At 47.4% G+C, this 24351-nt stretch overlaps 1 protein-coding gene and 1 pseudogene across 1 annotated transcript; both read left to right on the top strand.

The window, feature by feature from the left end:
* The first annotated feature begins 7095 nt into the window (after positions 1–7095).
* LOC122755859 (protein ABHD11-like) lies at positions 7096–10569 on the top strand. The gene is made up of 6 exons (XM_044004746.1): positions 7096–7297; positions 7542–7677; positions 8459–8632; positions 9427–9597; positions 9994–10175; positions 10269–10569. The coding sequence occupies exons 1-6, from the start codon at positions 7179–7181 to the stop codon at positions 10399–10401; spliced, it is 915 nt and encodes a 304-aa protein (XP_043860681.1). The 5' UTR covers positions 7096–7178; the 3' UTR covers positions 10402–10569.
* A 463-nt stretch (positions 10570–11032) lies between these two features.
* LOC122755305 lies at positions 11033–24149 on the top strand (annotated as a pseudogene).
* The last annotated feature ends 202 nt before the right edge of the window (positions 24150–24351 follow it).

The following is a 24351-nucleotide window of genomic DNA, read 5'->3' on the forward strand; positions in this document are numbered from 1 at the left end:
GGCTGAGGAAGGAAAGGGAAGGGAAACCAAGAGAAATCCTTGGACTTCTCATGGGGAGAGAGGCATGGCACAAAGCACGTGGCTCTGAGATACCAATCTCCTCGAGCAGGAGACTGGCAGGTACTTTTATAGATGACTGATGGGAGGTGACCATCTGACTGTGGAAAGTTCCCTTAGTGAGGGAGGACCATCCCCCACTGGTGGTGGCTGGAGGAATTGGGTGAGGGGCGGAGGACCATCCCCCACTGGTGGTGGCTGGAGGAGTTGGGTGAGGGGTGGCTGTAGATCTCCCAAGCCATCTCTTCAGGACACAAAGGAAGCAGCCACACCTAATCTTATCACCCCAGGATTGAGGAAGACTAGAATGAAGAGTGGGGGTCTCGGAGCTAGCTCAGTCCGATCTGGTTCCACTTATCTCTCTAGGCATGTCTGTCCTCTGGTTTAGTTTCTCCAGGAGAAGATTCTTTGACGTGCCCCAGAGAACTTCTGGGGTCCTCTGGGCCCATAACATCATGACTTGCACTGAATTGGATTTAAGTGAGGGAGCGCTGTGCAAGGTCACCAACCTCACTCTCTCATCCAGAGGCAATATAGATATAGATAGATGATAATGATGATGTGAGAGAGAGAGAAATAGGTAGGTAGATTTGTCAGGATGCCTGGAGATTATGGCCTTGGATATTTAAGGCAATTGGAATTATGTGATTTGCCCAGAATCACACAACTAGTAAGGGTCTGAGGTGAGATTTGAATTCAGGTCCTCTTGACTCCAAGGTCAATGCTCTATATCTCCTGTGTCACTTAGTTGCCCTACTGGTACCAAATAACTAAAGGCATTTCCAGATCTATTTTAATACAAATTGAACAGAATGGTGCTGTGTGACCCTGGGTCAGTCATTTACATTCTGTAAATGTGTAAAATGGGTCGAATAATCCCTGGGATCAGGACCTGCCTCCAGGGAGATTGTGAGGATCAAAAGCAATCTACCCAAAAATCACTTTCCAAACCTTCAAATGCATAGCTACAGAAATGGGGAGGGGATTATGATTATCTCGGTTGACCTTCACAATAACCTTGTGAGGTGGATGCTGTTATTAATCTACTTTCTATAGAAAAGGAAACTGGGGGCAGCTAGGTGGTGCAGTGGCCCTGGAGTCAGGAGTACCTGAGTTCAAATCTGGCCTCAGACACTTAACACTTAGTAGCTGTGTGACCCTGGGCAAGTCACTTAACCCCAATTGCCTCACTAAAAAAAAAAGAAAGAAAGAAAAAAAGAAAAGAAAAGAAAAGGAAACTGAGAGTGAGACCTCTCTACCACCTAGCCCCCTCTTGGTTTTCTAGTCTTCTTCACATCCTCTAGGATCCAGATGCACCAACTGACTTGCTGATCCTCTCAAGTGATGCTCCTTTGGGCTCCCTCATACGTGTAATGTTCTCCTCCACCTCATCTCTGCCTTTTAGACTTCCTTTTAGTTTCCTTTCTAAGGCTCAGCCTCACATCTTACTGCTGGTGCAGTAGATAGGGCCTGGAGTCAGGAAGAGCTGAGTTCAAATCTGGCTGAGGACACTGCCTAGATGTGTGACCCTGGGCAAGTCACTTAACTCTGTTCACCTCAATTTCCTCATCTGTAAAATGAGCTAGAGAAGGAAATGGCAAACCACTTCAGTGTCTTTGCCAAGGAAACCCCAAATAGGGTTTAAAGAGTGAGACACAGGCAGCCAGGTGGTGCAGTGGATAAAGCAATTGTCCTGGATTCAGGAGGACCTGAGTTCAAGTCCAGCCTCAGGCCCTTGACGCTTACTAGCTGTGTGACCCTGGGAAAGTCACTTGACCTTCATTGCCCCACCAAGAAAAGAAAGAAAGAAAGAAGGAAAGAAAAAGCCAGACATCAGACACGGCTGAACATATCTCACGTTCTGCCAAAGGCCTTATCTAGTCCCCAGAATTGTTAATTCCTTTCCTTCTGAGATTACCTTTCATTTATTCTGCATTGACCTTGTATGTGTAGAGCTGTTTACAAGCTGTCTCCACCACTCAAATGTAGGCTTGAGGGCAGAGATCACATTTTTGCCTTTGTCTCCGAAGCCTTAGCACACAGTAAATGCTTGTTGACTGACTGACCAACCTTGCTGGGTCACACAACTACTAAGAAGTTGAGGTTAGATTCAAACCCAGGGCTTCCAGACCCTGGATCCAGCATTCTCTCCACTATATCGTGCTGCCTCTTCTCTTAATGTAAAGACAATGTTTTACAAGCCTTCTTTGATATTTCAAGGCTTTGTCATGTCTGGGTACTCCCCCTCTGTCTACACAGATCACAGACCATAGAGTGGGGGAGAAAAAAGACTGACTCTGGAGTGAGAAGCCATTGGATTTGGGAGATAATTAAGAGAGAGAGAAGGCATTAGACCACCCTCGGTACACAGTAAGCAGTTAATAAATGCTTGTTCACTGACTGACTATCCAGGTGTGATCTGGACTAGATGGTCACTGAGCTCCCTTTCAACTCAGATTCTGTAATTGAGCATTGAGGGGAGCCATGGGGTCAGAAAAACTCGACAAACCAGCCAGGGACATTGAGATGGTGGTTGGTTGGAAACACAACTTCAATTGCTCCATGTTCTCCTCGATGTACATACGCCCTCTAGTGGTGAAGATTGCCACTCATTCTCCCCTTCTCATCCCTTACCATTCTTGTATCTTCTACCCATCCTTTAGCTCCAGGGATCTGCCTTCCCGCACTCCGCAGTCCAGCCAAACTGGCCTGTCAAATATCCTACCTGCACCTCCATGCCTTTGCCCAGTTGTCCCCCACATCTGGAATATGCTCCATCCCCGTATCTGCCTCTTAGAATCACTAAATTCCTTCAAAGTTCAGCTCAAGGGCAAACCTCTTGCACGAAACCTTTTCTGACTATCCCCCCAAGTCCCACAAGCCCCACCTTATATCTATTTTGTATATAATTAATTTTGTAATAATTTGAATATGGTTAATTTTGCATATAGTTAATATTTTGCATATAGTTGTTCTTTTTTTTTTTTTTGCAGGACAATGAGGGTTAAGTGACTTCCCCAGGGTCACACAGCTAGTAAGTGTCAAGTGTTTGAGGCTAGATTTGAACTCAGGTCCTCCTGACTCCAGGGCCAGTGCTCTATCCACTGTGCCACCTAGCTGCCCCATCACCTCTCTTGATTGGGTAATATAATATGCAATAAACGAAGGTCGGCTTCCCTCAGTTAATAAAGAGATGTTCCCTGTGTCTGATCACCTCTCTCTGGTCCCTCTGGTGAACTGAATAGATAAGACCTTTCTTGACAAGAAGCACACACCCTACCTTGATATGAGTTCTGATTCTAGGGAATCAGGAGAGGTCAAGAGTCCGCACCCAATAGCACTGTCTATGGAGGCCTTGGCGCCTCCTTGCAGAGGCCAGACTAACTGGGCAGGGGGTGGATTGTTCCAGTTCATCCCATTTCCCTTAAAAAATTCGAGGGTTTGTTTTTTAACTTGGCTGTGTTTACTTTGTAAATGCTTTTGAAATTCTTCCAGAGGCAAGGGCCTCTTCTTTAAAAGTAGGTGACATAACCAGAGGCCCCGAGGTCAACCCAATGCCTGAAGCAGCAGGTGCCTTCCTGGAGTTTGCTTTGTGTGTGGAATGTGGCACACTCTGGCTCAGACTCTGGTCTCAAATCAGTCTTCATTGCCACCAGAGTCTGGGTTATTAGCTTTTGTTATAATAACAGGTGATTAACACTTTAGTTTTCTTGTGTCTTCCCATGTCTTGGTTTGGATCAATTACCTGCAGTGGGTACCATTACCACCCCCCACCCTCCAACCCACATATATATATATTTGTGTAAAAAATAAAAACAAAACCTGAGCGTGGAGGTCTGACCCCAGTTGTTTTATAGAGACCCTGGTAAGGTAGACCAACAATGACTTGGCTGTGTGTGCATTGGACATCCTGGAGTATGTCCGATCACAGACCAATTACAAGAGGCACCCTTGGACTAGACCAGAGAATCCCAGCTCATGCAGACAGAGAAGAGCTGGAAGGGACCTCAGAGGTGATCTGGGCCAAACTCCTCATCTTACAAATGGGGAAACTGAGGCTCAGGGCAGTTAATAACTTGCCATCTCAAAACTCAATATGTCCAAAATGGAGCTCATTATCTTTTCTCCCAAACCCTTCCGCTCTTCCTATTTTTTTGTTTTGTTTTGGGTTTTTGCAGGGCAATGAGGGTTAAGTGAGTTGCCCAGGGTCACACAGCTAGTAAGTGTCAAGTGTCTGAGGCTGGATTTGAACTCAGGTCCTCCTGAACCCAAGGCCAGTGCTTTATCCACTGAGCCACCTAGCTGCCCCCCTCTTCCTATTTTTTGTTTGTTTTTGTTTTTTTGGTGTGGCAGTTGGGGTTAAGTGACTTGCCCAGGGTCACACAGCTAGTGTCAAGTGTCTGAGGCCAGATTTGAACTCAGGTCCTCCTGAATCCAGGGCTGGTGCTCTATCCACTGCACCACCTAGCTGCCCCCCCTCTTCCTATTTTTAAAAAATTATTGTTGAGAGTACCATAATTCTCCCAGGCACCCAGCCTCACCATCTGGATACCACCTTCAACTCACTTGACATAGCTGATCAGTTGTCGTCTTCTTGTCCCTATCTCTGCTAGGTGAATAGAGCACTGAACTTGGACTTAGGAATGCCTGAGTTCAAATCCCACCTCAGCCCTTACTAGCCGTGGGACCCTGGACAAACTCTGCCTCAGTTTCCTCATCTGTAAATATTTTCTTCCAGGCCTACCATGAGGTTAAAATACTGTACAATAGTCTGACAACTCCCAGAGTCACACAGCTATCAGTATCAGAGGGGTTATTGGAGCCCAGGGTCTCTGACTCGGGAGCCTGCGGCTTTCCATTCTCCCCAAGTGGAGGCCAGAGAACCACCTCGACAGAGCAGATTCCACACACTGGGGGAGAGATGAAATTAGAGAGTCTCCAAGAGCAAGGCTGATCCACGTGACACCTCATTTTCCTTCATCCCCCCAAGCCAATAAACCACCAAGCTTGACCTTTTCACCAGCAGTACCACCCTTCCTCAGGGCCCTCAGACCCTCATGAAATTTGGGCTCAGATGCGCAAGTCTGCTTCCCTAATAGAGATAACCACAATTCATTAAAACACCACCTGGCGTGTTTAAAGAGAGTCCCTCTCCAGGGACCTCAAACGCCTCCCTAGATGAAAAACAAAATACCCGGTGGCTCCTCCACACACGGCAAGCCTGAGGTGGGTTTTACAGGTGTGGAGACTGAGTCAGGAAGCATTCTGCCCCAGATCAAAGGTGCTGCTTTGTTAGAGTTCTGGTGCTAACGAGCATCCAGGGTCTGATCCTTAAGGCTAACTGCTGGACTTCAGAGAGAAGAATCCTGTCGGGGCCAATGGCTCCACCCCTAAACCCAAGCCAGAGAATGGAGCCTAATTCAAGGCCAGACGCTGCACCTAGCCCCAGACGGCATACAGCATCCTTAGCGCCAGAGCTCGGACCACACCCCTAACCTCAGGCCCTTGGCTGGGTCCGAGTCACAGGCTACATCCTGGGTCAAAGAATAAAAATGTAATAGAAAGGCTGTGAAGAGAGAGGGGCAGGTTTAAGGCAGTCCTAGCCTAGCTCTCCTCCTTACTTCTAGTGTGACCTGGGGCCAGTCCCTGAACCTCCCTGGGGTGTTCTGGAAATCAGGGGGTTGACCTAGCTGGCCTCTGAGATCCTATCTATCTCCTGATTGGTGCACCCAATCTTACACGCCTCTGGCTTAAGTAATGGCGGTAAACTGGGCAGGAGATTGGTTACACAGGGAGCACTGATCAGCTCCTGGGCTCAAGAATCTTTCCCGCCAACAAAGTCCATTCAAATTAAAAGTCCTCTCCTCCATCCTTCAGGAAGGATTTAATTAACCCTGAGAGGTCCAGGCTTCTCCAAAGTAGGAGGAAGTTGTTCTGCATTAAAAGCCTTTCCTGTATCTACAATGGATAGAGCACAGGGCCTGGAGCGAAGAAGAAAAGAGTTCAAATCTAGTCTTAGATACCTACTGGCTGTGTGACTCTGGGCAAGTCACTTAACCTCTGCCTCAGTTTCCTTAACTGTAAAATGCAGATGATAATAACACCCGCTTCTCTGGGTTAGTGTGAAGATTCAAAGAGATAATATACGTGAAGAGCTCAGCACAGAGCAAGGCATATAGTAGGCACTATATAAATGCTCGCTCTCTCCCCTTCCGGAGCCCCTCAATGCTGGTGCCTTCACTCCGAGGCTACCTTCTATCTGTTGGGTCTGACTCTGGGACCGCACTGGCAGAGACGCTTGGAGGAGCTGGCCAGCTCCTTCTCCAGCTCATTTGACAAATGAGGAAACTGAGGTCAACAGAGTGAAGTGACTTGCCCAGGGTCTCACGGCTAGGAAGTGTTTGGGGCTGGATTTGAACCCAGATCTTCTTACTGAAGGACTAGCAACACCTAAATGCCCCTCTATAAAAACTAGACATTATTAAAATGAGCTGCTACTATTTTTAAATTAGCTGTTATTATCAGAAACTGGATTAGAGCAGAGCCGGGATCGCAGAGGTCTGCCCACTGCACCACCCTGCCTTAGGTGATTTCTAAGGCAGCAGAGGCCCCGCCCACAGCCTGGGGGCCGGCTGCGCTGGGTCCCAGGCTGCAGCTCAGGGTCCCGGGAGTGCCCCGCCCCCCCACCGAGGGGAAGGAGGAGGGGGGAGGGGAAAGGGAGAAGGAAAGGGAAGGGTTAAGAGGGAAGGGGGGGGGGAATTTTTTTTAATTAAAAAAAAAATTAGAAAAAAAAAGAGGGAAGGGGCGGAGAGGAGGCGGAGGAGGGAAAGGTGGGCCTAGGGCGGCAGGAAACAGGCCCATCGGGTGGGAGGAGCGAGGGACGGAGAGGGCGGGGCTAGGGGCGGGGCTCTCCGAGGTAGGGCGTGGGTTGGAGGAGGGAGGATCAAGAGAGGGACGAAGGGCGGTCCCGGCTGCAGGAAAGGAGGCGGGGTGGGGGCGGGGTTTGGAGTGGGCGCAGAGCGCATGCGTAGGACCACGTGGGAGGCACGGGGAGCCCCAGCAACTTCTGAACGTCTCGGGGTCACGTTGCTCTAGGAGCTGGGTCGGGGGCGGCACCGAGCATGTGGCGCTGGACCCGGGCCTGGAGGGGTCTCTGGGGGGTGGCCTTGGAGCCCCCACTGCCCTCTCGGGGGCCCAGCCTCCCTTGGGCCCCGGCCGCGCACGGGAGCAGCGGCCCCAGGTCAGCCGAGGACACCGGGACACGGGAGGGGGTGGCGGGTAGGAGTCCCTTCCCCACTCTTCTTTCCACGTCGCCCCCCACTCTGCCTCCCCCTTCCCCGCCTTGGCCCCCTCCCTCGTCTCCCTTCTGGGGTTCTCACACTCACTTCATTCAGCCTTTATCCCCAGGTTCCTCTGCCCCCCCATGAGACCCCTCCCCTCCTCCCCCAGCCCCCCTGATCTGGACCATCGCGCCCCCCCCCCAGGCCAGTGCCCCTCTCCTACAAGCTGCTGGACTCCCAGGACACCCACCCGCCCCTGGTCTTCCTGCACGGCTTGTTTGGCAGCAAAATGAACTTCCAGTCCATCGCCAAGGCCCTGGGGCAGCAGACGGGCAGGAAGGTGAGGAGGACCCCAGTGATGGGCGAGGGTCACGGAGAGCGGGCGCACCGAGACCCCCGCGACCACGTGCCGTGATTGGGGGACCCCCAGAAACAGCTCCCTGAGAATGCCTGGAACCCTCCTTGGAAGCGGGGTGGTGGGGAAGGCCACAGGGGCTTCTCAGATGGGGTGCCTGTTTTCTCCCCAAAACTTTTCTTTCCTTCTTTGTGACTGTTGGGGTTGGGGCCAGACCAGTTGGGTCTGGGAACGTTCTGGTGGGAACGTGGGGAGAAGGGCCCTAGAACTGGGGACAGGAACCATGTATCCCCCCTTGGACCCTCAGCAAAGAGAAGTCACTGAGCTTCAGTTTCCCCTAAAAAATAAGAAGAATCCCTCACCTAAGGCAGGTAAAGGGCTTTGTAAACCCTGAAGCTATTTAAATGTCACCTGTTAATAATATGTGTGTACCTGATGCTCTTGGTTTGGACCAGGGTTCAAATCCTGACTTTACTTCTTGCTACCCATCTGGAAGTAACTTTCTTCTCAGGGTTCAGTCTCCTCATCTGTAAAATGGACTGACTAGAGAGCCTTTGAGGTCCCTTCTAGCTCTCCTTCTGGGATGCTGCAGTCCCTCCCAGGGTCCCTGCTTCCTCTGGTCTCAGGCACCTCTTGTCACCTCTTGCCACCTCTTGTCAGGGTCTGCTCTCCCCCCCCCCCATCTGCCTCAGTACCCAGGCCAACCTCTCCAAGGTGGGGAGAGGCCTCATGTGGGAAACTGACAGCTCCATGTCTCTGTCCCCAGGTGCTGACAGTGGATGCCCGGAACCATGGAGATAGCCCCCACAGCCCTGATTCCAGCTATGAGGCCATGAGCGCCGACCTTCAGGCCCTCCTGCCCCAGCTTGGCCTGGCCCCCTGCGTCCTCATCGGACACAGCATGGGGGGCAAGACAGCCATGATACTGGCACTGCAGAGGGTAGGAGCGGGCCCAGGAGAGCCATGGGGAGGGGGAGGGAAGGAGGGACCAAGGTAGGGAGAGAAGGAATTATCAAATGCTTAACTTTGTGCCAGAACAGTGCCTGCCCTTGAATCCTAAGGTTTGGGGGGTGGAGGAGGGGGTTATCAGTGGTGTTCAGGGAGGGACATTTTGGTTCAGAAAGTTACAGGGGTGGCAGTGGCGGAATGTGAGCAGTAGATTTTGGGACCCTCCTAGGAACAGTCTTCCATCACAGCCCCCTGGAGGACTGAGGAGGAAGAGCTAGGGTATACCCAAGGCAGCCAAGTTGAAGAAGATATCCAGGGTAAACAGAAGGCACTTAATCAATGCTTATTGCATGGCTGGGCACCCACCAGTCAGGACTGGGAGGGCCCAGGGCCAGTGTCAGGAGATGAAAGTTCTAGGGCTTGGTCTGGTCCCTGAGCTGAGGAGCCTTTGGAAGGGGATGAAGATGGGAGGAACAAGAGGGTTGCATCCGGGGCATAGAGTGAGGCTTTCTTTGTGCATCTCTTCCTCCTGAATCCTAATGGATGAGAGGATGCGTCCAGTGCCCGAGCACTGGGAGGCTTCAGAGTTCCAGTCCAAGTGCTAAGACTTGCCCTCCTGCCCTTGCTCTGACATCACCCCAGCTCTGGATGGAGGGGCACCATCAGCACATGGCCCCGGGCTCCTCTACCTCTGGCCCGTGGGGCTCCCTCCCTTCCCCACCTGCCCTGCCTCAGTGACGCCCACGAGGGCACTGCAGGTCACCCTGGGGGTGGCTTTTCCCGCAGCCAGAGCTGGTGGAACGCCTGATCTTGGTGGATATCAGCCCGTTGCCAACCACGGCCATCTCAGACTTCTCTTCCTACTTGGCAGCCATGAAGTCCATGCAAATCCCCAAGGAGCTGCCCCTCTCTCAGGCCCGCAAAGTGGCACACGAGCAGCTCAGTCATATCATCAAGGTAATCCTGCCACACCTGTTGGGCAGACCACTACCGAAGCTGTCCTACAGCAGAGTAGGGGGTCTCGGTCCTCTGAAGAATAGAGAAGGAAAGTCCCTGGGACCCCCAGGAAAGACCAGAGGACCTGGCTCCCTCTCCTTCCTCTGGTGCTTCCTGCCAGGGGCAGCTCATCTGTACAGGGAGGGGGTGGGGGCCAGCTGTACTCTGACATCCCTTCCACCTCTAAAGCCATGGCCCTTTTCTCGGGGCTGGGAGAGTCAGGTGCCTGCTGAGCCAGGATGGAGGTCCCTGGTTAGAGACTGAGCTGGGGGTGGGCATGGGCCTGGCACGAGAGTGAGGGAAGAAAGGAACCAGGAGTCCAGGGGAGTGTGCCAGCTAAGGCCGCCTGCCCCCCAGGACGTCGCTGTACGGCAGTTCCTCCTCACCAATCTGGTGAAAACCAACGGGCAGTTCATGTGGAGGGTCAACGTCGAGGCGCTAACCCAGCAGATGGACAAGATCATGGACTTCCCCCGGCTCCAGAAATCCTACCCTGGGCCCACACTCTTCCTCAGTGGTGCTAACTCCGAATTCATCCAGTAAGGCTGGGCCAGGGAGAGGGGGTGGGGGGCGGGGGAGGGACATTCATCTCCCTTTGTGCCTCTCTCTCAATGTCCACTCTACCTCTACAGGCCGAGTCACCATCCTGAGATCAAGCGTCTGTTCCCGCAAGCCCAGATCCTGTCTATCCCAGGGGCCGGCCACTGGATCCATGCCGACCAACCCCAGGACTTCATGGCCAGTGTTAAACGCTTTCTGTCCTAGCAGTCGGTTGGCCTCCCTCTCCCCATCTCCACCAGTTCTCGAGCACTCAGAGGACCCTGGAGACCAGGGAGAGCTTCCTGCTGGTGAATCAGGAAGCTTCCAGGCCCCAGTGGGCACCACAAGCAGTGTTTCAGACTTTAACCAATAAAAGTGTTCCCAGCCCTCTCACCTCTGTTAGCCCCACCAGGAGTAGAATAGGTGGGTGATTGAGCCACGGTGAGGATTGGAAAGGTCATGTGGCCCCCAGAGACCCTTGAGTCTCTGTATCTGGCTTTGGGTCTGCCTGCTGGAGCTGTCAATCCATGGGGGTGGGTGGGGGGGTGTTGACTAGCCACATCATTCAAATGGAGTGATTACAACAAAATGAGTGGTCCCTGAAGCCCCTCCAGGAGAGAAGCTGGCGGGGGGGAGGGGGGGGTGCAGCTGAAAGTCCAGGCCTTTGGTTAACCTCATGAAGCTGGGGTCTTCAACAGTAATTTAGAAATGGGAAAAGGTTAAGGTTTGGGGGGAAAAATAGTTTATTTTGGACATGTTGAGTTTGAGGTGCTTGCAGGCTCTCTGGTTTGAGGTATCCAAAAAGCAGTTGATGGGAAACAATATCATAGGAGAGGTTAGAACCAGATCCGAGCCCATGGGAACTGATGAGATCACCGTGCAAGATGCCCCGGATGAAGCCTTGAGAGAGGCCCACAATCATGGGCATGTGGAGGAAGAACCAGTAGGGCTCAGCATCCCCAAAACCTAGAAGGGAATGAGTCTTCGAAAGGAAGGGGTGCTACAGAAGCCAAGAAGGATGAGCGTCCAGAGAAACCACTAGAAGGGGTGTTCAAGGGGGCATTTGGTAATGGGAGGGATGAGGTGAGAACCTGGAAGTGTAGAGATATCTGGAGTTTGGCTGAGAAGGAATGGGAGAGGACATGATTCAAGTCCAGTGTGGTGTGGGTTTTTTTAAAGTTCCCTACTGACAACCCTGGAGAAGATCCGGTTTAAGGAGAGAAGAGAAGGTTTGGAACAGCCATGAGGAGTGGGGTGGCCAGTTGTTTTGGATGGGGGACAAGGCTGGCCTTGGGCCGTGTGAAGGCTCACCAGAGATTGGCTAGATGACCCAGTATGTGTATAGGAGTGAAGCAGGAGAGTGGTGGGAATATCCTAGGGTTAGGGAATGCCAAGTGTAGCCCATGTGAGTTCTGGGAAACCCTCCTCTGCTCCCTCTCTCTCCTCCCCAGCAGCAGTAAGAAGAGGGCAAAGGTTTTGAGGTGGGCTTTGGGTCAGGAGGCTCCAAAGAAGGGTGTAAAGCAGTGGTCATTTAATTGGGAGATGGACTCTACCCCAGACTTACCACGTCTCAACCCCCATCACCCGTTATCATTCACTCGGGTTCCAGTGGTGAAGCAAACTTCCTTGGGGGGAAGAACCCACTACCACCCCCCAACCACCTTGTGCACACCTACACCCCCTCGTCACCTACCTCGCTGACAGCATCCCAGGCAGAGTAAGAACCTGCCCTTGCTGGGTTTCATCTCACTCGTCCTGACCCAGCTCAGGGAGCTCTATTGTCTAACTGTTGAGCGCTAGGAGGTCTGCTAGGCCCTGGGGGAGAGGGATGCAAATAAGAAGGTGCGGGCACCGCCCCCAGGAGCTTCCAGTTTAGTTATAGGAGGGCCCTGGTTGCTATAAGTATCCATAGGATTAAAAACCAGAAAGGATGTTTAATTTAAACACCAACTCATACAGGTAAAGAAACGGGCCCACTTTACTCCTTGTTAAGACAAGGGAGATGATTTGCCTACGGTCACAGATAGGAAACGAGGGACATTCTTCCAGAGGCCCTCTTGTCCCTCTCAGTTTATAGATGTCGAAACGACCCAGAGAAGTTGTGACTTGCCCAAAATAGGTTGTTGGATTTGTTTTGTTTTGGGTTTTTTTCAGAGATTTAAGACTTATTCTTCAATGGCCTCTTCTAAAATCAGATATGAATATACCTGTGGTAAGATACACAATGTCTGCCTTCCCATCTCCAGAGGCAGTGAGGGCCCTTGGAGCAGAAGATCTGCCTTTCTTTACACTTGTCAGTTCTGGGGAAAAGAGCCAAGGCCTGTTCATTAATTAAGGATCCAGACTGCACATTGGGAAATCAACAAAGTCAAGGGCAAAAACAAAGACATTTTTTTCTGTCAATTCCTCCTTGGGAAAGGAGGGAAGATAGGAAGAATTCCTGAAAGCAAAGAGGAAGCAAGGTTTAAATTTACCAGGTGCTTTCTGCCTTCTCTCCAAGAGGTTGCAGAGGTAATAAGAATTAGAATAAGATTTCTTTCTTTTTCTTTTTTTCTTTTCTTTTTTTTTTTTTTTGCCCAGGAACACACAGCTAGTAAGTGTCAGGTATCTGAGGTCAGATTTGAACACCTAGCTGCCTCGTTCGATTAAGATTTGAATCCAGGTCCTCTGAATCCAGAGCTTGTGTTCTTGCCATTATACTGAAATATAGAAACAATCCCTGCTCTCAAGAAGCTTACATTCTAATGTGGGAAACATGATGGAAATAAGTAGGTATATAAGGAGCAGAAGGAAGATACCTTTGGTGAAGGAAGGCCCTACCAGCTGGAGTTGATAAGAAAGACCTCTTTGAGAAGACCAATTTGAACCAAGTCTTGAGGGAAACCAGAGTTGTCAAGAGGTAGAAACAAAGAGAGAGAGAGAGCTTTACAGGTGTTGGAAATGACAAGTGCAAAGGCATGGAGACAGGAAATGAAGTTTCATGTATGAAGAACGGCAAGTAGACATTTTGCCTGCCTCTTGAGGACTGGGTGGAAACAACGTGAAATGCTCTGCCCGATTCAGGGCCATATTTGAGTCCTCATTCAATTCTCCCCAACTGAGCTAGAAAAGCTGGTACCTTGGGGTATTGTACCAGGAGCAGAAGAGGAGGGAGCTTCCAACTTGCAACTCTCTCTTTTTTTTTTTTTTTTGTGAGGCAATTGGGGTTAAGTGACTTGCCCAGGGTTACACAGCTAGTAAGTGTCAAGTGTCTGAGGCCAGATTTGAACTCAGGTCCTCCTGAATCCAGGGTCGGTGCTTTATCCACTGCACCACCTTGCAGTTCTCTTGAGCGGCAGCCATTAAGAGTCCAAAATGTGGGGGCGGCTAAGTGGCACAGTGGATGGAGCACCGGCCCTGGATTCAGGAGGACCTGAGTTCAAATCCAGACTCAAACACTTGACACTTGCTAGCTGTGTGACCCTGGGCAAGTCACTTAACCCTCATTGCCCTGCCCAAAAAATTGAAAATTCAAAAAAAAAATTCAAAATGTGATTCCAGATGGGATAGGGGGAGCAAGGCTCCTTCCCTTCTTCAAAAGTTTCCTCTTGTTACAATTGAAAATACTCCAAAATAAGTCTTTCTCCAGTCTAAAGTCCTTTCCTGTTTTGCCAAAATAAAGGAATCATTATCAGTACTTAACCTTCTCAGGAAACAACCACCCTCCACTAAATCCTTTTTCTCTAACTCGACCTAACTCTTTCTTTTAGGAAGGAGTACAAATGGACAGGAATAAAGGTATAAATAAATGGTCTAGGAATTAAGGTAGCTAGGTGAGACAGTGAATCAACTGCCAGGCTTGGAGTCAGGAAGATTCATCTTCCTGAGTTCAAATCTGGCTTCAGACACTTAAGGGCTGTGTGACCCTGGACAAGTCACTTCATCCTCTTTGCTTCAGTTTCCTCACTACCAAATGAGCTGGAGAAGGAAATGTCAAAGTACTCTAGTATCTTTGCCAAGAAAATCCTAAATGGGGTCACTAAGAATCAGACACACCTAAAAGGACTGAACAACAGCAATAAACAGACTCAGAACAGAAAATACCTTAATCTAGTTAATACCATTGGTTTATTCCCAGGCTCTGAAGATATTTGGGTAATGATCAGAATAAGGGGAACATCCTTGATCACTTTAATGGAAAGTATTTCTTGAGTTCACGTTTGACCAACTGAAAAGGAATGGTCAGAGAGTCATTAAATGGTTTTAGGAAAATGAGTCTCCAAGGGCATGCCAAAAGTTAGATGATTATTTTTCTGTTTGATGAAGCAAACCATTAACTGAATTCTTACTGACACTCTGAATCCTTGTTCATCCTGGACTGTGAAATATTCTTTCTTCAAGGATCCTATACCGTGGGGGCAGCTAGGTGGTGCTGTAGATAAAGCACTGACCCTGGTTTCAGGAGGACCTGAGTTCAAATCCAGCCTCAGTCACATGACACTTTCTAGCTGTGTGACCTTGGGCAAGTCACTTAACTCTCATTGCCCTGCCCCCCCCAAAGGATCCTATACAGTTTATCCCTTCCACATTGTGGGGGTTAGGGATACAGTGTCCCTGTGATCTGGAAAATCCACATAAAAATTGTTGGCCTCCCTTCATACCAGAAAAGAAGGCCTAATGGTTATAGAGTTTTTAAATGTTTATATATATTTATATTTATATTTATATACACACACACACATATATATATATATGCATGTGGCTTCCTTCCATTTGATTTCCTATGCCAACCTACGATATATTGAAACCACAATAGGGAAAAGTCTCAATGTGGAAGGGATAACTAAATTGTGACCTAAAATGACTTTTGTTAAGAGAAGATATGTCTAATACATGAGGAGTGTGTCTGCTTGGATGATTCTCTTTCTAAACAGAAAAAATACTTAGATTAGAATAATTTTAATTCATAAAATTGTTCATGCCAGGTTTGTGCCCCAAACCTGGAGAACAGTATTTTTTTTTTAATTTCACCAATACCCTGTCAAAGCTGGTGCCCCGCACTCTCAGCTCCCTGCTCCACACACACTATACAGACTCCACTAGCTGGGACTGTCCAGGAAGCCGGGGCTGCCTTGCCTCTTTGTGTGTGTGTGTGTGTGTGTGTGTGTGTGTGTGTGTGTGTGTGTGTATTTCCTTTCCTCCAGCATCGATTTTGTGAGCCTGGAAGGAGTCATGAATACTGGGAAGAAGTAGCAGAGGCTACAAGAGTAGTTTCAGGTTTAGCATCAATAGAAATAGTGGATCAGTAAGAAGATGGTCATCAGAGACAAAACCAGGGGGAGAGAGACACAAACACAGAGACACAGAGAAATGAAGAAAAGGAAGGAGGCAAAGAGGGAGCGTGGAAGAAAAACCAGACTGCTTTGATTGGACTATAAGTAGAGGTAAAATTAAAGATGGATAATTAGCAGCCTCAAAAAGAAAACTATGCCCCCAACATAGCTTGAATTACACTAGTAGTAATAAGTCATTGGATTCTGATCTAATCATTCTATGATTCTTGCTCAACCCCCAACATAGCTTGAATTATACTAGTAGTAATAAGTCATTGGATTCTGTTCTAATAATTCTATGATTCTTGCTCAGCATTCCATTTTCTATGTTCCAGTTCCATACCTAATTTTGTTATATGCTGGATACTTCTTTTACTTCCTCCTAAACTAGAGCCAAAGGTGGATTTGTTGCTCCAGGGTCTGAGATGGGAGTGGAATAAAGCCTGGGGGACCCTAATTCCCCTAGGAGAAAGACTGACAATCCCAGAGTAATGAACCCAGGGTAAATGTCATGAGGGTAAATGTCAGCTATTGCCTCAGTGGAACACCTGACTGTCCATCTCACTCTAGCCAAATAACCACCCCCCCATTCTTTTCCAGTCATAAATTTGTATGTGTGGACTTTTTTTTTTACCAGTGATGTGATGCTTACATAAAGTATTAGCTTAGGATGGGTTGTTGCATGGGTAAAAATCAAGCCAAGGGGATTGAATTCACTCAGAATTCAAAACTGCTCTGCTTAAGTTACCAGCCCAGGTCTCTTAGCAAGCAGTTACCATCCTATTGTCCACTAGAGGGAACTCGAGACTACAAAAGCGTGAACTGTGTCCTCCAAGGGATGGTCCTTTGTTCCAAGACATTTGGGGTCATTAAAGGAGCTATAGGATTTCCTAAAGGAAATCCAGCCTCCTCCCCACTTCTTGTTTAAATCTGAACAGACCTCACTGGCTATGGGCTATTTTTGGCTGAGATACAAACATATCTTATAATACAAAAATATGGATATATTATCATGTGTATATTACATATTATAATATATAAATGTGTGTATGTATTGTAATATATTTATATAAAATATATATGTATGTGTGTATATGCATACACATACACATTGCCCATCTAACTGCATATCATAATCTGGACGATAGGCATTCTTCATTCTTCGTTGACTTGGTTTTTCCTATTAACAAATCAATCAAATGTATTTATTAAGTACCTACTATGTGTCAGGCACTGTGTTAAGTGCTAGGGATACCAAAAAAAGGTAAAAGATAGTCCCTGCCCTCAAGGAGGTTGCAATCTAATAGGGAAATGACATACAAACAAATATCTACAAAACAAATCTATATAAAGGATAAATAGGAAATAATTAACAGAGGAAAGGCACTACAATTAAGAAGTGTCAGGAAAGGCTTCCTATAAAATATGGGATTTTAGTTGAGACTCAAAGCCAGGGAAATCAGTAGGCAGAGTTGAGGAGGGGGAACATTCTAGGCATGGGAAACAGAGAAAATGTCCAGCGCCAAAAGATGGAGGGTCTTGTTTGTGAGACAACCAGGAGGCCAGTGTCACTGGATAGCATTTTGTATTTGTTCCTGGAGGCAACTGGGAGCCACTGGAGTAGTGTCATGGTTGGACCAGCACTTTAAGAAAATCACTTTAGCGGCTGAATGGAAGATGGACTGAAGCAGGGAGAGACTTGAGACAGGCAGACCCCCAGAAGCTAATTGCAATAATCCAGGCATGAGGTGATGAGAGCTGTACCAGAATGGGGGCAAGGGTCTGAGGAGACAAGGAAGCATGTTTGAGAGATATTACAAAGGTGAAATTGACAGGCCTTGGCAACATATTGGATATGGGGGGCAGGGCGGCATGGTGAGAGACAGTGAGGAGTTGAGGATAACACCTAAACTTTGGACCTGAGGGACTGGGAGAATGCTGTTGCCCTCTACAGTGACAGGGAAGGTAGAGTGGAGGAGGGTTTACAGGAAAAGAGAAGGAATCCCATTTGTACATATTCTTTTCTTTTCTTTTCTTTTTTTGTGGGGCATTGGGGGGTTAAGTGACTTGCCCAGGGTCACACAGCTAGTAATTGTCAAGTGTCTGAGGCTGGATTTGAACTCAGGTCCTCCTAAACCCAAGGCCAGTGCTTTATCCACTGAGCCACCTAGCTGCCCCTCATTTTGTACATATTGAGTTTAAGATGTCTACTAGATGTCTAGTTCAAGATGTCTGAACGACAGTTGGAGATGCTAGATTGAAGGTCAGCAAAGAAACTGGGGCAGGAGAGATGGTTTTGAGAGTCATCAGCAGAGATGACAATTAAATCCATGGGGGCTGATGAGATCATAAAGTGAAGTAGAATAGAGGGAGTAGAGAAAAGGACCCAGGACAGAGCCCTAAGGGAGGGCATGATTTGGAGGAGGAGTCAACAAAGGAGACAGAGGAGTGATCAGAGAGGTAGGAGAACGGGGGCTGGGGCTTGGCCTGAAAACCTAGAGAGGAGAGAATATCAAGGGTTAGAGAGTAATCAATGGTGTCCAAGGCTGTAGAGAGGTCAAGAAGGATGAGGGTTGAGAAAAGGCCATTGGTTTTGGCATCTAAGAGATTATGAGTAACTTTGGAGAGGGCAGTTTCATTGGACCCCAGATTGTAAGGGGTTAAGAACAGGGTGAAAGGACAGAAAGTGAAGGCTCATTTGTGGATGGTCTTTTCAAGGAGTTTCACTACAAAGGGTAGAAGAGATACAGGAAGGACAATAGATAACAGGGATAGTTTACAGGTTAACAGTTAACAGGGAAGGATCAAGTGAGGGCTTTTTCAAGATGAGGGAGAGACAGAGGTGTGTTTGTAGGCAGTAGGAAATGAACCAGTGGAGAGGGAGAGATTGAAAATAAGAGCGAGGATGACAGAGGGATGACCTGTTGGAAGAGATGAAATGGAATGGGATCACTTGTGAAGGTAGAACCTTGGTAAGGATGAAGGCCACTTCATCAGGTGAGACAGGGGAAAAGCAGAGAATGTGATAGATGAGGAAGAGGGGAGAAAAGGGAGCTCATGGTGAATGGCCTCAATTTTTTCTGTAAAATGTGAGACAGGGAATTCTTGAACATGGAGGTAGTACATCTGTGGGTGATGGCAAGATCAAGGGTATGATCCTTTAAAGATAATTAGACCAACCTACAGGAAAGTAGGAGGGGAAGAGGATAAGGAAGGAAAGGTGAAAGAAAGGAGGGCAGAGCAGGGGAGGGGGCAGTCAGAAGTAAAACATTTTTGAGGAGGAATAGGATAAAAGAAGATAGAAAATAGAGTAAATATCATGGTAAAGGAATAGAATGGAGACTATAATGAAAAAATGTATGGTACCTACTTTGCTGGGCTATTGTGAAGAAAATTCTTTGTCAAGATTAAGGTACTATATAAAAGTTATGATGATGAAGAACAGGATGCTATCAGAGAAACCTGGAAAGATGTACATGAACTGAAGCAGAGTGAAATGTACTATATACAAAATAACAGCAATAGTGTAAGATGATCTGCTGGGAAGCATGTGGTTATTTTCAGCAAGGTAATGATCCAATATAATTCTGAAGGACTTATGAAAATTGTAATCCATCTACAGAGAAAGAACTGATGGTATCTGAAAACAAATTGAAACACATTTTTTTGATAATTCCTTAATCTGAAGTTTTGTTTTTATCTGTTTTCTCTCACAACCTAGCTAATGTGGGGATGTTTTTCATGACTATTCATGTATAACTTACATTGAATTGTTTGAGTTCTTGGGGGTGCGGGGGTGGGAAGGAAGGGAAGAAGAGAAGTTGGAACACAAAGTTTTTAAAAATTGATGTCAAAATTTGTTTTTACATGTATTTTGGAAAATAAAATTCTAAACAGAAAAAAAATTAATTAGGCCAGGGGGCAGCTAGTTGGCATAGTGGATAAAGCACTGACCCTGGATTCAGGAGGACCTGAGTTCAAATCTGGCCTTAGACATTTGACACTTACTAGCTGTGTGACCCTGGGCAAGTCACTTAACCCTCATTGCCCTTCAAAAGAAAGGAAGGAAGGAAGGAGGGAAGGAAGGAAAGAAAAGAAAAGAAAAGAAAAGAAAAGAAAAGAAAAGAAAAGAAAAGAAAAGAAAAGAAAAGAAAAGAAAAGAAAAGAAAAGAAAAGAAAAGAAAAGAAAAGAAAAGAAAAAATTAATTAGGCCAAACTTGAGTGGTCACAGATCTCATTCAGGAAACCCTGAAACATTCCATGATTTGATTTAATTGGCACATTGTAATCTTTAAAAGGGAGAATTTGGAGGACTTTGCCAGCTATCTGGCTCAATGGATAGAGCATGCATGTCAAATCAGGACACCTCAGACACTAGCTACATGACCCTGAGAAAGTCATTTGACTTCTGTATGTCTCAGTTCCCTCGTCTGTAGAAAGGGGATAATAATACCCTGGCTATTACTTCCCCAGATTGTTTCAAGGAGGGAAAAGATTATATTTGTATAGTACTTTGTCAACCTTAAAGCACCATATAAAGGCAAGCTATTATGATAATGATGTCCTATAGGGAATCCCTCTTCAAACTGGATCTGCTTTGGGTCTACAAATGACAGTGACATGTATCTTTAGTGACTCTATTATCCTGTTTTATGCTTTACCTGGTATTGATAATCAGATGACAGGTGAACAAGGTAATCTCTGTTGTTCGTACTTGCACAGAGTATCAAATAATTTTGATATTTGCATGGGATATGCCTTGTTGGAAGAGAGCTATAAAGTGGTATTTTCGTTCTACCAAATCAAATTTTTTTAAAGAGAGTCAAACACCATAAACAAGATGAAACCTTAAAGTCTACATCATTTGGTCAATTGTGTAATGGTAAAGTTATGATCTACTCTGGAAATATTATTTGGGGAAAACTGTTCCCTACCATTAAGGATGTCTTTAATGTATTTGTGCATTATTTTCATAAAAGTATCATACATATGGGAAAGATCAGCAGTTGCTGATGTCCTCTCTGTCACCATTTTATTCATAGGAGGTTCAGAGGCAGCTTGGTGGTGCAGTGGATAGAGGGCTGGACCTTGAGTCAGGGACCTGAGTTCAAATACAGCCTCAGATACCTACTAGCTGTGTGACTTTGGGTATATCACTTAGTTTCTATGCTAGCTATTATTGTTATGTTTTTCCCATGCCTTTGGGATCTAGACACCTTTTCAGATGATCCTTCAGTGCCCTCACTGAAGGTGACCTCCAGAATGGATCTCTTCTATGTACATTTGATCCAATCCAGCCACTGTGCCTGTCTTTGTTCTCTTCATCACCATTTCTACCTCATCTATAAGCAGGTCTGGGGCTTTGATATACTAATCCAAGTGGAGCATGTAGGTGGCACAGTGGATAGAGTACTGGCCCTGGAGTCAAGAGGACCTGAGTTCAAATCTCACCTCTGACACTTATTAACTGTGTGAGCCTGGGCAAGTCACTTAACCCCAATTGCTTTAAACATCCAGGACCATCTCCAGTTGTCCTGATGTATATCTTGCCACTGGACCCAGATGGATCTGGAGGAGAGAGTGAGGCTGGTGACCTTGCACAGCCCTCCTTCACTTAAATCCAATTCACTGCAAGCCATGACATCACATCTGAATGTCATGGTCTTCTTCGAGAAGGAAGGACAAATAATAATCCAAGTATGGAAGCTTCATTTTCCTTTATGGGGGAAAGAGCTTGCTGCAAAAATGTTTACAGAGCTTTGCCATATTTCCTCTATTTGTTGTCTTAATTCCCATTTTGCCCATAAATGCCTTTGGGATGACTTGCTTGCTGACTTTACCATCTACTGCTTCTCTCTGCTTCATGAAAATGATCCTGTTCATAATTTACTTCTATCCTTCTCCACAAGATTGATCTAAACCTGTATTGCCTCTGGCTGTTATATCTCTCTGCTTATCAATTGAGCTGCAATTAATTATTTTCATGGTGGTCTTCTTGCAAATACTTATCATGAGCTTTGCAATACAACATGAGCAAAGATCCCAGATATTTTCTTGCTTGTCTTTGGTTGGGCACAGGATAAAACTGATTCTTATTTCCCTCACCAGGAAGAACTTGTGGGCCATCCTTCCATTGGGATCCAACTTCCTTCTATCTTCTTGCTTCATTTATACAGATTATCAAAATTTCATTTATAAGGAATATCAACACTGTTACAGTTCAGTTTCTCCAGTAGCACATGCAATTTGTTGGTCACTGGACAAAGATCTCACGTCAAGAATGCCAATAACTAAACCAAAGTTTGTAGATGGTCCTAAGAAGTGATTCTTAGCCATCTTTATCTTTGTCAATTGGGTGAAACCCACCACTCAAAATAAAGAGGAGTCCAAGCTAGGTTGAAAGCAGAAGTTTTATTAGGAGAAAAATCAGACACTAGTACAAATGCTCCCCCATACAAGGTACAAAGGAGCCCATAGCCTAGGAAAGGTAAGGGAGATTTATGCTTGAAAACCACAAAGGGGAGGTTCAGGAAGGGATTTGGGGAAAAGAATGAACAAACTCTCCCAGGAATAGGTGGATGTAGAAGCAGTATGTTTTGCAGGAACAGTTGACCACAAGGCTGGTTTGGGCCAGTTTGGGGGACACAGCTCAGCAAGATTGCCAGCAAATACCAGCAAAAGCATCTGGAACTGAGCAAGACTTTGGCTTACTCTAGTCTTGGACCTGGACTCTGGACACTTCTGGAAAGATATGTGTTCTGGTCTCTTGTGTAACCACTTGTTGGTACTGTGATAAAATAATGGGATTTGGCAGATGCCCAGGGGTCCCACGTGAAGATTGATTTAGAATTGTTTGAATTGGGTGAGACTGAGAAACTGACTGAGTACCTACTTAAGGGTGATTGGATGGAGACCATACCTGGCTGACCCCGAGTGACATATTCTCAGAGGCTGTGGACTACTGAAGTCAGCAGGAGACCACTCTCAACCAATTAGCTTGAAGGACCTCCCCTTTTGGGGAGGGAGAGAGGAACTAGGAAGTGGAGGATTCTCTCTCTGTTCATTGAGGAACCAGCGTGGCAGGGGAGGGAGAAAAAGGAGGGTTCCTCTTGTCTTGTAATACGGAGCATTATTTGGGTGACTTGCCTTAATATTGGGGTCCCAGAAATATGAGGGACTCTTTTAGGTTTAATCTCCCCTTTGAACTTTCCTTTTCATATATTCCTCCCAGGACAATAAGAAAAGGAGCCTGTGAGCTTTAGTTCATAAATGATCAGGTTTTATTACTTGGGAATTAATTAAACCACAAAGGTGAAACCAATTAAGGAAATAAGGAAGTAGAAATATAGATAAATAGTCTTAACTCTAAGCTTAGCCTGTGCAATCCCAGAGTGTTCCCAATTAAGCTAGTTCAAAGGAATTTAGGGTTAAACTCACCAACCCCGTCAGTCTACAGTTACTCCTTAGAACGGCAGTCGCCCATAACAGAGCAAAACATGTGCCACCACCTGCTCCAGGACACCACCAGACTGCTTGCCAGGCCAAAAGAGCGAGAACTTTTGAACACACACCGCCTACCGGAAGTTGCCTCCCTTCTGGTGGCATTTTCCTCCCCCAAAAGGGGAGGTCTGGTGTTCAGTTTTTCCTCCCCCAAAAGGGGAGGACCTTCAAATGCTGCTCAGTAACATGCACATGATTCAGCTAAAAACTTGCGACATTATCTATACCATAAACAATTTTTACCACACCGCCAAAACTGGGGGACAGATTAGAACCTACATTTATATTTTAAACACCACAGTACCCAATTGCCATCTCTCCACCATCACCTGGGATTTGGAAGGGACACTTTGACAAAGAGAATTGCCAACTGAGCAGCAAGAACAGCCCAACTTTTAGACTTTATGGGGAGAGACAACTTTTGTTCTCACTCTCTCATGCCTCTTTTCCAAACATTTGGCTTGAACCCAGCATGTCTTAGACTTTCTATTGGAAGGAAAGGAACTGATCCTTTCTTCTCTTCAAAAGCTCACGGCAGGGGCAGCTAGGTGGTGCAGTGGCTAGAGCAACAGCCCTGGAGTCAGGAGGACCTGAGTTCAAATCTGGCCTCAGTCACTTAACACTCACTAGCTGTGTGAGCCTGGGCAAGTCACTTAACCCCAATTGCCTCACACACACAAAAAAATTAAAATCAGGGCACTCGAGTTCCGGGTCACTGAGCTCAGCGGCGCGGGACTCCGGCTTGGCCATCTGTGCTTGGTCCCCTCTCGCCTCCCAGCGCCCCGGGCGCCACGGCTCCTCGCGGGAGGAAGAGCTAGGCGGATGTGATGGAGGACGGGGAAGTCAAGAAGCTGGAGAAGCTGGCCCAGGGCGGCGATGCGGGCGCGGGAGAGGCCCGCATGGTCATCAAGCACTGCCGAAGCTGACGCGTGTACGCGCCACGCGGAGGCCGTGGGCCAGGCGCTGCATCTCACCCGCCGGGGCTGCCCGTGCTGCTGAACCCCGGCAAACGCCGCCATAGCAGCTTTGAGGTGACGCTGCAGCGGCCGGAGGGCAGCCGAGCGGAGCTCTGGAGCGGGATCAAGAAGGGCCCCCCAGCGGAAACTGAAGTTCCCTGAGCCCGGGCAGGTGGTGGGAGAACTTAAGAAGCAGTGGGCTTGAGGACGCCCGCGCAGGACTCGCCGTGACAAGCTGTCTGTCCACAGGGACCCGGAGCATCCAGGACGGAGCACGATCAAACTTTGCAGTCATGTCCCCCAAGCTGTGGCTCCTTCCTCGGGGTGGGGTCGTTAATAAAAGTCTTGGGTACCCCCCCAAAAAAAATCAGGAAAAACTCGTGGCAGCTACAGCATGTAATCATCTA

This window comes from Dromiciops gliroides, chromosome 4 (assembly GCF_019393635.1).
Source record: "Dromiciops gliroides isolate mDroGli1 chromosome 4, mDroGli1.pri, whole genome shotgun sequence".
Taxonomy (NCBI): Eukaryota; Metazoa; Chordata; class Mammalia; order Microbiotheria; family Microbiotheriidae; genus Dromiciops; species Dromiciops gliroides.

What these genes read in the sequence shown, in the direction of transcription:
- LOC122755859 (XM_044004746.1), top strand. Translation starts at nt 7,179, where the DNA reads ATGTGGCGCTGGACCCGGGCCTGGAGGGGTCTCTGGGGGGTGGCCTTG. An exon ending in GGCAGCAGACGGGCAGGAAG is followed by an intron (nt 7,678 to 8,458) that starts GTGAGGAGGACC and finishes CTCTGTCCCCAG; the next exon opens with GTGCTGACAGTGGATGCCCG. An exon ending in TGATACTGGCACTGCAGAGG is followed by an intron (nt 8,633 to 9,426) that starts GTAGGAGCGGGC and finishes CTTTTCCCGCAG; the next exon opens with CCAGAGCTGGTGGAACGCCT.